Below are 12,453 nucleotides of genomic sequence, written 5' to 3' on the forward strand. Positions count from 1 at the left end.
TTCTTGAGGATGTTCTATTAACCCAATCAAATTAATCCTAATCTTATCTAACCTTTCTCCCCTCCTTTCAAAGGCCCACACAGATACACAGACACACTCTCTTTAACATCCCTCTCGAAAAATACACACATACCTTTCGTTTTACCGAATGCATTTTTGTAGTAATCTCTTTCATTTAATTTTCTGTAACTTATCCCAGTCTCTCCTTTCCCGCACACAGTTGCTTGCACCTTCCCTTGCACATACACAAAACTCTTCCTTCCCCCTTTCCCTTCTCTCAAAAAAATCTTACACGAATACATTTTATGATGTAGCACATATCATCCAAATTTCTGTAAATACAGCACGTTTATGCTCAATCTTCAAGGTGTTTCCCAAGCACCAAACTTTTTAGTAGCTTTATCATATTCAGGAAATCAAAATCTATAATAAACTTTATTCCTTTAATTTACATCTTTTTGGGACAAAATCGACCATTTTTTAAAATCCTCCTTTGTAAAAAACCTTGAACCGATGCAGACAATTATGTAAACATTTGTGTCAAATATGAAGTTAATCGAATGAACCTTCTCAAATTATCATGGTTACGATTTTAAAAAATTCTAAAAAATGAACACAGTGTTAATATTCACTATAAAATCTAATTTTTTTACCAAGATATTGTTAAATGTACTTAATAGACATATATAAAAGATGTATACTCCTATTAATTTGTAACTGTTAACAACTCTAAATTTTTCTTAATTTTTATTTGTCAAAGTCCTGTAACTCTTTAAGAAAAAAAAACCAATTGCATTTTGCAGCTGCGTGCACATAAAAAAACAATAGTGACGCGCAAAATTCGAGCAGCTAAAATCATTCAATGTTTTATCTTACATCTTTCTTTTCATAGCTGTTGTTGATATAACTCATTAAATTTTGATAGGACATCCAGTATATTCTGCTAAATTGATATTAGTATATATTGTCGTTACAACCCATCTGCACATGTGAACTGATTGTCTCTACACGAAAAACATAGATGCTTATCAGATCTTTTTAAATCAAAAGATCTTTATTCAAATATTGAATTTTACTATATATTACATATTGTCAATAAGTTTAAAATTTATTTATAACGTTCGTATATATCGATCTTCCAGAATTTAACTGTTTTTAAAAATCTTAGATATGATATGGAAGCTTTGAATAGTCAATGTTTTTAAATTACATAAACATATAGATAACACTTTGACTAACTTGTAATTAAAATTTTCACAACCCCAGTAAGCAAAATAATAGCAGTCTATTGGTAGATTACTAATAGATTTAATCAAACATATCAGCAGACTGACATCAACTGCGTTTGCATTCAACTTATGTTCTGCCAACAGAGTCTACTAATATAATGAAACAGCAGATTGGCAACAGAAACGACACAAAGCCTACTGACAGGCAATGTGAGTAGATTGGCAGTAGAAACGCAGAATCTGAACAGTTACAGCAAGATCTGTTCGATTCCTGGCATCAATCTGCTGTCTAGTTATGTTAGCAGATTCTGTTATACTTCCCCGATATGAAAATTACGTAAATATGTACAATAATTGCATTATTCAATTGAGAGAACTTTCAAAATTATTGCGCTTATTGTTAGATGATTTCTTATAATGCAGCGTCCTTGCCGGCATAAAATTTCTGAATGATATTTGGACAAAAATTGAAAAATTCAATTTTAGGTTTCAATTTTGAACAATTATTTCGATATTTAGAAACAAAATCACCCCAGCACAATCCAGCAAACATCAATATACAGAATGATTCGAAACAATCATATTGTCTTGCAAATGTCAGATTCCTGACTTAATTCTGATACGATTTTTCCTGTAGCAAAATTTTCGTCGAAGCTTAGTTTTCGAGTTATAAAAGCAAATAGTTACTTTATTACAGGCCGAGTACAGGAGGTAGACAAGGGCGGCGCGACAGTTGATCGCAACAGGCGCTTCATTGTTCGCCTCCGCGAGCCGATCAACTTTGCATCGACGCGACAAAAAATTCTCGATATACCGTGCCATTATCTCTACAAGTGAGCGAATGCACGAACGGATTACATCCAGTGGACGGTGAACCGCGCTCGCGACGGTTAGTCACGCCGTCTACCTTTTGTATCTGGCCCGTAATAAAGTAACTATTTGCTTTTATAACTCGATACCTAAGCTTCGGCGAAAATTTTGCTACAGAAAAAATCGTCTCAAAATCGAGTCAGGAATCTGACATTTGCGGGATAATAAGATTGTTTCCAATCACCCTGTATAACAATTACATATACAGGGTGTTCGGAAATTCAACCGACAAACTTTCAGAGATTGTCGGGGACACTATAAGAATCATTTTTTGCAAATGGGGTCGGAAACGTGTCGTTACATCGTTACTGCTTATGAGCGATGTCATGCAGGAGGGTGTCTTAAGCCCGTATCAGACTACGGATTGGGATTGAGATTGGATTGAAATTTGATCAATCAGAGCAAAATTCACTAAACTTGAAATCAGTTTTCTCTATTCTGATTCTCAATCTCAATTCAAATCCGTAGTCTGATATGGACTTTAGAGCAGGTGCTCGAAGTGTCGTCCCCCATGATTTTTGCACAGACGATAGCGCCGAACCATGGACCGACGGACTCTGGCCAACACACCGAGATCGTCTTTGATTTCATCTTGCTCAGAGCCTTTTGCCGCTGACATTCCCGACGTCATAGCGTTGTAACAACGCGTTTCCAACCTCAGGTCCATTTGCAAAAAATAATCCTTATAGTGCCCCCGACAATCTCTGAAAGTTTGTCGGTTGAATTTCCGAACATCCTATATACCACCATTCGTCATATTTTACGTACGAGAAAGGATGCCATCTATCGGCAGCAAACACAGAATATGCTACGTAATACAGAAGCAACACCTAACAAAACTCAAATATATTTCTTAATTATCTCGCAATTATTTTCACAATTTCTTTCCAAATTTAATTTTGCAAATATTCCGCTAAGATGAGTCCTCATAACGCTACTATTCAGTTTTGCTGAAATACGAGGGTCGGTATAAAAATGCCTCCTAATTTTTTTCTCAGAAAATGTTATTCCCAGAACTTTGATGTTTACATGAGTTTAATCTTACATCTTTATGGTGCACATTTATTATTTTTCCACATAATCACCATCTCTTTCTATACACTTTTATCATTTATGAATAAGACGCTGTATACTCGTGCGGTAAAAGTGTTTGCTTTTATTCTTCAGGGCTCGATCAATACTTTTTTTTACCTCATCTGAAAATTGGTATCCACAAAGTGTATCTTTTAACAGGCCGAAGAGACACCATATCCGGACTATGAGAAGGATGAGGAAGAACAGTCCATTGCATGCAGTTTACCAATTGCCTCCCTCATCCGCAGACTGGTGTGAAGCTGCGCGTTTTCATGAAGAAGAAAAACCTCATTCAGATTTTTGTCAGGTCAAATTCTATAGATGAGTGACGATGAGCTAAAGAAAAGTGTTGATCGAGCCCTCAAGAATAAAAGCAAAGACTTTTACCGCACGAGTATACTGCGTCTTATTCACAGACGGTAAAAGTGTATAGAAAGAAATGGTTATTATGTGGAAAAATAATAAAATGTACACCATAAAGATGTAAGATTGAACTCATGTAAACACCAAAGTTCCAGGAATAAAATTTTCTGAGAAAAAATTAGAAGGCATTACTTTTGTACCGACCCTCGTACTATTTAGAAATAAATTGTGCAAATATTTATCAATATTTGCACAAAGATCTAAATTTCTACTAGTATTGTTGCAAATATTAAGACATAATTGCAGCATTCCCAATTTCATCCAGATCGTCTTATAATGTTATAAATCTTTTCCTATCGGGGTTCTGTTAGCGTTCTGCCGACATCATGTGATATATTAGAACTGACATCAAATCTTATGTCTTTCTGTCGACTATGCCCAGTTTCTTATGAAAGTTGGATCTCCGGTGAACAGCATTGAGACATGGCTAGGATTGTAGGGCATCAAAAGAAGATTATATAAAAAGTTCCATGGACATAATCTTGTGAAATGAGTCCCCTGAGTACTAGAGCTGTTCGAAGTTCTCTATTACGACCCATCATGTACTAGTCTTGTTCGATTTCTCTACGTCCAGGGCACTTCCCCGCGGTAACGGCGGTAACGGACTGAACGAAAGACATTAAAATGATATGTCTGAAGTATTTGGTACAGTTTATTAACCCGGCTAACAAGGGAATGTTTGAAACTATCCCTCTTCGATTTTGATGGGCTTTGGAGATGTTGTAGAGTAGTGAAAAATAACAGTCACGTTTTTTTTTATCGGCTTTGAAACATGATTAGGGGTTAAAATAACCCCTTGAAAGAAATTCCATATATATTTACGAGTGAATATCTCTGAAACCGTGAGGTACATGAAAAAATATTTCAGACAAAAAGGTTACAGTATTAAGTGATCTCTGTAATCTGTATTTATATTTTTTTAGTATCATATTTTTTTTTTTTTTTAATCTATGTACACGATTATTATATTTTTTTACATACTCCTACTCTTCAATGTTACTTTTGCAAAAATATATCATTAAAAAAATGTAAATATACGATTACACAGAGATCACGTAACCCTAGAAACACTGGGCATAACACACCCATGTTTGTTTCAAAAATGCCCGCTGTTTCTACAATATAGTGAAAGTTAGGGAATCGAAGTGATAAGGTAAATAAACTTTTGTTCTCTCTCTACGATTCCCCATGCTACGGAGCCTCATCTGCCGCTTTGTATACATATGGTTACACCCAATAGGTAGAGATGTGCTACACAGTGTGGTGTTCTAGAGTTAATACTGTAACCTTTTTGCCTAAAACATTTTTTCTAAGTAAGTCCGAGTAAGTAAGGAAACGATGAAAGTAGTGGTATTTCACCGGCGATGTTGCCATCTCCCACTTATGCTACACCTCTCATGTCTCCTTACAGTACCAGACTAGAGTCAAGCTCAACAGGGTCTTCTTTCCCCGCTAATTTTTCCAAGCCCGTTCCCTTGGCAGTGGTTTCGCTAGATAATAGATAGGGACAGTGGGAATCTCGTTAATCCATTCATGCGCGTCACTAATTAGATGACGAGGCATTTGGCTACCTTAAGAAAGTCATATAGCTTATGGTTTCGGAGATTTCGCTCGTAATCAAAAATATGGAATTTCTTTCGAGGGGTTGTTTCAACTCCTAAATATACTTCAAAGCCGATAAAAAAAACACGTGTCTTTATTTTTCGCTATTCTACAACGTATCCAAAGCCCATCAAAATCGATGAAGGACAATTCTATACGTTCCCTGTAAGTTCTATGCCATCATGTCAGAGAAATTCGGATTTAGATGTATGGTTGGATGTTGTGCGCATGTGATGACAGTCATATGATATCTGGGATATGCCCAATACCTTGACAAAGACATACATGTGTCAGCAACAGCAATAATATTTTTGTAAAATTAAAGAGCTCCGATGAGAAAAAGAAATCTAAAGAGGGATACGGTCCGTACGCTCGCTAGACTTCAATTAGGCAATTAAAATCTTCTGTTTCGTACTTCGTGAGTACCCCCCCTATCGATTAATAGGGGAACGGGGGTAGCCCCGGACATTATTGAAATTCAAGTATACCGCGTATCTATGACCATTATTTAAACATTCTAATATGCCCTTCTGCGTATCTCGACATGTGCAGAATGTTTAAACAACAGCCATAGATACGCGGTATACTTGAATTTCAATAACGCCCGGGGCTACCCCCCGCTCCCCTAAATAATTCACTCTGTTCACTCGAGGCCCAAACTGGACACAGTCCTTTGTAGCAGATATTTGGCAAGATCTACTTTCGACAGACTTGACTGTCAGGAACTTCAATAAGTAATTGATTTGCCGATACAACTACTTCAAGTCGAAAAGCATGAAGTAAGAAACAAGTATCAAAAACAAATGAATCTAAGGCTATTCATAGTCGGATCTTTGATACAATTCCGTCATTCTTTGTTTCTTTGGAGATCCTAGAATGACGACAATCATCGACATTTTTTAGGTTGCAATTTCCTTTAAATTGGTTTTACAAAACTGAAAACCCATTTACATGTTTAAAGTACATACAGATGCAATGGGCAGAATGGTAAATTTAAGATTAAATTTGATATTACTTCGTGTTGCACTTTTTGTACCTAGAGCTGTCACTTCATGGAAACTCAAATATAATTTTTGAATAAATTAATAAACGGCGATACGAGTCAGGCGCGGTACGTGGTGCGCAAATAAAGAAATTAATAGTTACAGAAGTAACGAATTACAATGTATATAATATACATATACATATTCCAACTTAATAAACTGCGCGTCGATTATTTGTCAGACTTGAAACAGCTATCGTTGGAATATTAATACCCTTCCCTCCTCGAAATATATGTATATGTATATTATATACATTGTAATTCGTTACTTCTGTAACTATTAATTTCTTTACTTGCGCACCATGTGCCGCGTCTGACTCGTATCGCCGTTTATTAATTTGTTGACATTTTCATGAGTCTAATGACATATTATAATTTTTTAACTTTTAAATTCTTAGGTCGATATTCATAGTCGGTTCTTATATTTAAGATTGTCTTATGTACAATCTTAAGGTAGTTGTATCACAAAACCCATTTTCATAAGAATCTTTTAAAATTTGAACAGCATATTAATGCAAACACGCTCTACACACACGTGCAAGTAGAAAAAGCTTGACTATACCAAAGTTGAAATAATGGAAATCAAACTTAGCACTTTTTACATGTATCGTAGGACGAAAACGGCTTCCTATATCACGTTTGTAATTGTAGCGATCAAACTACTCATAGGATTTTAATGAAAAACAAAGAGATGACAAAAGAGACTTGTAAAAATATTCTTACAAAAGTACAAGACCCTTATCTATTTAGTTTTGAAGCTATTGTTACACAAAGTACACAATTTCTCATAGCGATGGACGCATACGACAGCTAACCTGTAAAGATCTTGCAACACTGCGCATATGAAGATTAGATATATATGTAGTTCAGACATTGCCGCTAAGGCTTTAAGTCTTTTCTTTAATACTTTTTTTTAATTAATCTTCCTTTGTAACGTTCAACAGACATTTTCGCTTCTATTTCTTCTACTTATTCAAAATAACCTCGATAGCATACTGGTATACTGACATTACTGACGCGAGTGAAAACAGTAAAAACAGTACAAGCTCAGTCAAAAGTTTTACACAGATAAGTAGAGTTTTCATACATTATCGTATTGCAGTGTGACCATTATTTTTGACTAATACTGTCGCGATACAACTACCTTAAGATGTCACAAACCAATCAGAACCGTATTAACATCTAAGATATTACTTAAGACGATCTTAAAATAAGAATGGACTATGAATACCGGCCTTAGTCTAAATTTACCGTCACGTCCATTATTTCTGTACTTTAAATATGTAATTAAATTTTCAATATAAAGCCAATTAGAAGGAAATTCGAACTTGTAAATGTCAATAATTTATGTGTCACTTCAGGATTCCCTTAAGGGCCATTCCACAATACGTCGCAAACGATGGCAACTGCTAGTTGAAAAGTGTTATTTCTGATTGCCGATTGCCAGTTGCCGACGCTAAAAAAGTTAAAAGTTCGCCAACTCTCTTTTGACCACCACAACTGACAAGCGCAACGGAAAATAACACTTTTCAAACTAGCAGTTGCCATCGTTTGTGACGTATTGTAGAATAGCCCTAAAATTCTAGTCTAGTAATATAAAAAAAAAAGAAAAAGAAAATGTTATGATTCTTGTGAACATGCTTACTGTAAACAACAAAACTTCATTTAGTAAGCCTTTTATCAAGAAAAATTTTAAAATTGCAGAAATACCCTAAAACCTCTTTGGATTCTTAATTAGTGAACTGTGATCATTAGTGAAATCCATTATAGTCTATTGTAGAGAAATCCATTGTAAGAAAAGAAGAACGTTTCATTATAACAGACTTATGGATTTATAAATTCGGGAAATAGATGAGATATTGAACGCAGAATCATTATGTTAAAATCTAATCAAATCTTAGACATCTTAATAAAATGACAAACAAAAATGCATCGATAGACAAATGTTGAAATTGGGAAATGGCAGACGGCGAATTGTCTGTAAACCTAGCCTAATGTCATACATAGACGGGACCTTGATTGTCATTGTCATCCAAGCTGATTCGACTGGGATATGCGGGACCACCACCATCGTCGAAAAAGCGCCTGAACGTAAACTCAAAGAAGCCGTGAAAGGGTTTTCCGTTATCCAGCAATTCGTCCGATTTGTTCGAATCTGACGATTCAGAATTGCGCAGCTTATCCGGATCCACGGGATCGAAATTGCTTGTGTCAGTCGGATACTCTATACGAGGTATATGCGGGGCCATTTGGCGCCGTAATCCCTTCTCAAAGTCGATACTCGCGAAGAACGGATGATTTTTAACTTCATTCGCGTTTTTACCTAAACGACGATCAGCGCCAACGCAGAGTTTCAAGATTAAATCCATACTTTCCGGGGAAAGATTTGCCTGTTTCGGTATATGAAGTGTTGTCTCCCAATTAATAACCTAGAAAAGTAAAAAAGAAATATTTATAATATGTAAGAAATATTCCTTTAATATATTTTCAATTTCACGTTTCATGATTTAAATTTACTGAAGACTTCAAACGATTTTGAAAATTTAAAACGAACAATTACTTGATATTTTCATTATTAATAATACTAGATATTATAAGAATGATACATTATGTACCTTATATTGAGTTTCAGCAGGAGTATTGGCAAGAAATGGTGGAGAACCAACTAACATTTCATACAAGATTACTCCTACACTCCACCAATCACACAACTGTGTGTATCCTGTACGCTGTAGAACCTCCGGGGCGATATAGTTCGGTGTCCCAACCAGAGAATGCGCTAAACATCTCTGATGTTCCCGGTGTCTTCTACGTTCTAATGGCTTTAACTGTATGCACTGACACTCATTATTCCAATCGTCAGCTGGATCCATTGAGTCTTGTTTACCATGGCCTTGAATCGTATAAAAAAGACTCATTACTTTATTTTATATGTCTTAAGATGCGCTTTGTTTTTACTTTAAACATAACGTCTATAAAGTAAAATCAAATGTAGAAGTGGTTGAAAATTGCTTACCGTTTTGTTGGTAATATTTAGAATTGTGAGTCCAACGAAATCCCGTGCAGAGGCCGAAGTCAGTCAATTTGATATGACCATCGCGATCGATTAGAATGTTATCTGGTTTAATGTCTCTATGAATAAATCCCATTTTGTGAACACTTTCAACTGCACATGTGAGTTCGGCGATATAAAATCGCGCTAGTGGCTCCTTGAAGATGCCGAGTTTAATCAATAGCGACATCAAGTCCCCGCCAGGTATGTAATCCATTACAAAATATAGATTATCCTTATCCTGAAATGAGTAATAGAGCTTGACGACCCACTCGTTATCGGCTTCCGCTAGTATATCACGCTCGGCCTTCACGTGAGCGACTTGATTGCGATTCAGTACGTCGGCCTTACGCAAAGTCTTCATCGCGTAAAACTGGTTGGTATCGAGCTTCCTCACAAGCGTGACCTCGCCAAACGCACCGACACCGATCGGTTTGATCTTTGTGAACATCGATTTGTCCATTTTTGCCCGTTTTAGTCTAATATAATTGGATTCCTTCTGCGACAGCATCTTCCTCATCATGCACTGCGCCTCCGCGCTCAGGCCGATCTTCGCCATCTCCGTCTCCAATTGCATGCGCCGATAGAGACGTTGCTTGTGCGATTTGAGTATATTCTCCACGTGCTGCTCCATGAAAAATTTAAAAGCCTGGGGAGAGTAATTTCTCACTTTACAATCCCTACGCTCCTCTTCTTTCTCTATACTCATGGTCTTGCGCTCGGGTATGGGAGACTGATGTTTAATTTTGTAGGACGAGGGCGTACCACCACTGCCATCACCTTTGGTGCCGTTACCACCCTTGGTACTGACTGCGGTTCCCTCGGGTAAGGACGAATAATTGTTGTTGTTGTTTCTCGCGGATACAGAGGTCGAGGCAACTGGCGGCAATGGTGGCGCGTCCATTGTGTGATGGCAGTTATCAGCCGGAGAATATTTTCTTTGAAGTGGCGGATGATGAGCAACAGGAGAGGTTCGCGACGCGCCGCCACTTTCCATCGGAGAGGGAATAATAGCAGTATCCTCGGTAGGGGTGCTATAAGGTGGTGGCGGCAATGGATGATGCATACCGCGTTGCGCCGCTAATGCCTGCATCGTCGTGGCGTAACTTGGTGGTTCCGTCGTTGGTATACCGGCAGGCGACACAGCTACATTATTCACTGGTGGATAAGCGGGCGGCGGTTGTTGCTGCTGTTGCTTCTGCTGAATAGATGATGCGTAAGATGGCGGCGGAGGTGGCGTGTTACTGGTGGTGGAGATTGACTGCGGCGCTGTGGGAGCGATAGCAGTCTGTAATACCGGTTTCTGCACTTGCGTACTTTTCACCGATTGCATGATGATCGGTGGTTGCGTCTTGGCCTGCCGTGCACCCCAAGCTTGCAACGGTGTCGGCCGCGCCATTGACGTTTGCGTGCTACTAGATGATATAGTAGATACGGTGATGGGACTGGGTGTACCAGCGGATGTCGGACCCGAGTAGATGCCCGACGACGGACTTTTACGATAATCCTGCTGTGATTGTGTGGGGCTCTGCCGATTTTGCATGGAAACGCTGTAAGAAGGTGGCTGCACCGACTGACCGGAGGACGAGGATGGGACTATAGGATACGGCGGCGGAGGTTCGACCTGGGTATTCGCGTTGCTGTTGCTCGTTTGATAAATACTGAGAGCTTGCATTTGCTGCGTCAGTTGCTGCTGCACCTGTGGACCGTTTTGTACGATCATCGGCTGACGGCTGCCGGAGTTATTGGCGTTCGCCACCGGACTAGTGCCGCGTTGTGGTGGATTTACTGACGTTGATGTGGCGCCGGCCGTGCCGGGTGCCGTCGCTGTCGATCTCGTCGGCACGACCGGCGCAGGTGACATTCGCTTGAGCATCTGCTGCATGTTGGTAGGCACATTGGACTGGCTGTATGGTGCGTGAGGCGGCGGCGGTGGAGGTGGCGTGGAGCTACACCGTGGTGGCGGCGGCGGCGGTGGTTCGCGATCCACAAAGTTACTGGGCGAGTACTGACGGCTCAATTGTGGATGCGTGCTAAGTTCCGTGAGGCGCGGACTGTCGGATCGCGAGCTGCCTGCCCCGCTGTCCAATGCGGGACTGCCGCGTTGCAGGTTCAATTCCCTCTCAAGACTCGGCTTCCTGATAAGTTTAGTATTGAGTTTACCGAGCCCATTTAGAGATTCCCCTTGAGCCTGCTTCAAATATTCTATCGCCGCGTCCAATCGCCATCCCGCAAATTTCAAAGCGCGTAATCCTATTTCCTACAAGAGCAATTACGATGGTAAATTGTTTATATCTAAATTTTTATCATTTTGTTATTAATATATCCATTTGTTTTACTTGCAACTCCTAGCATTTTTCTACGACTGAAATGAGATAGATGTGTTTTGAATATTAAAGAAAGAACAATAATTTCGAATGCACCAAATGCAAGTAAAATAAACAGATTCGATAGTTGATTGATATCTGCGAGAACAAAAATTCAACTTATCGCTCTTACTTCCGAATATCCCATAGCTAATAGTTGTCCCAACGCTTGTCGCTGATCCGGTTTGTCAGCGGCGGAACCAGAAGCGCCAGAGAGCCCGCTGAGACCTGAGGCAGAGCTAATGCCACTGGTCGTGGATATGGTAGAGATAGTGCTAGCGGCGCTGGAACCTACCTCGCCAGCCCCGCCGATATTCGCAAATGGTAGTAATGAATTGCGAATCTCAGCTAAAGCCTTTTGGTGGTATCCAGAACCGCGAGTGCTTGATTTGCCAGCAGCAGGTGGATTCATAGTGGCCCATGCTAGGCCCTCTGGGACCTAGCTTTGATCTGACTGTGACACATAAGAATGTGTCTGCAACATAAAACAATGATGTTTTTACTCTTAGAATTCGATCGCTCGCGTTACTTTGCATTGATACGTTCTAAAGGCTACCATACACAAAGATATCCAAATGCAAAGGTATAATATAAGTATTTTCATCAATAAAATATTCAATATATATTTTACCAAAAATATAATAATATATTAATATAAAATATAAAATATATTAACAATGAATATTTTACCAGTCGAGATAAAACTAATGTTTATATTGTGTTTTTATGATATAACTTCATGTGTGTATGTGTGTGTGTGTGTGTGTGTGTGTGTGTGTGTGTGTGTGTGTGTGT

The 12,453-nt window shown here is 38.7% G+C and overlaps 1 protein-coding gene across 2 annotated transcripts; it reads right to left on the minus strand.

Annotated features, from left to right (window-relative positions):
• Positions 1-6,629: 6,629 nt before the first annotated feature.
• LOC112457821 (serine/threonine-protein kinase Warts-like) lies at positions 6,630-12,135 on the minus strand. 2 transcript variants are annotated; one of them, XM_025021088.1, is made up of 5 exons: positions 11,954-12,042; positions 11,792-11,886; positions 9,257-11,552; positions 8,856-9,133; positions 6,630-8,669 (listed from the first exon to the last, which is right to left on the minus strand). In XM_025021088.1, exons 2-5 carry the CDS (start codon positions 11,804-11,806, stop codon positions 8,238-8,240), a joined length of 3,021 nt encoding a protein of 1,006 aa, XP_024876856.1. In that variant the 5' UTR covers positions 11,807-11,886; positions 11,954-12,042; the 3' UTR covers positions 6,630-8,237. The 2 variants fall into 2 exon arrangements, with proteins under 2 accessions (XP_024876856.1, XP_024876855.1); XM_025021087.1 differs by having other exon boundaries at positions 11,792-12,135.
• Between the last annotated feature and the right edge of the window lie 318 nt (positions 12,136-12,453).

Source organism: Temnothorax curvispinosus, unplaced genomic scaffold, assembly GCF_003070985.1.
Source record: "Temnothorax curvispinosus isolate PA1 unplaced genomic scaffold, ASM307098v1 QBEX01008345.1, whole genome shotgun sequence".
Lineage (NCBI taxonomy): Eukaryota > Metazoa > Arthropoda > Insecta > Hymenoptera > Formicidae > Temnothorax > Temnothorax curvispinosus.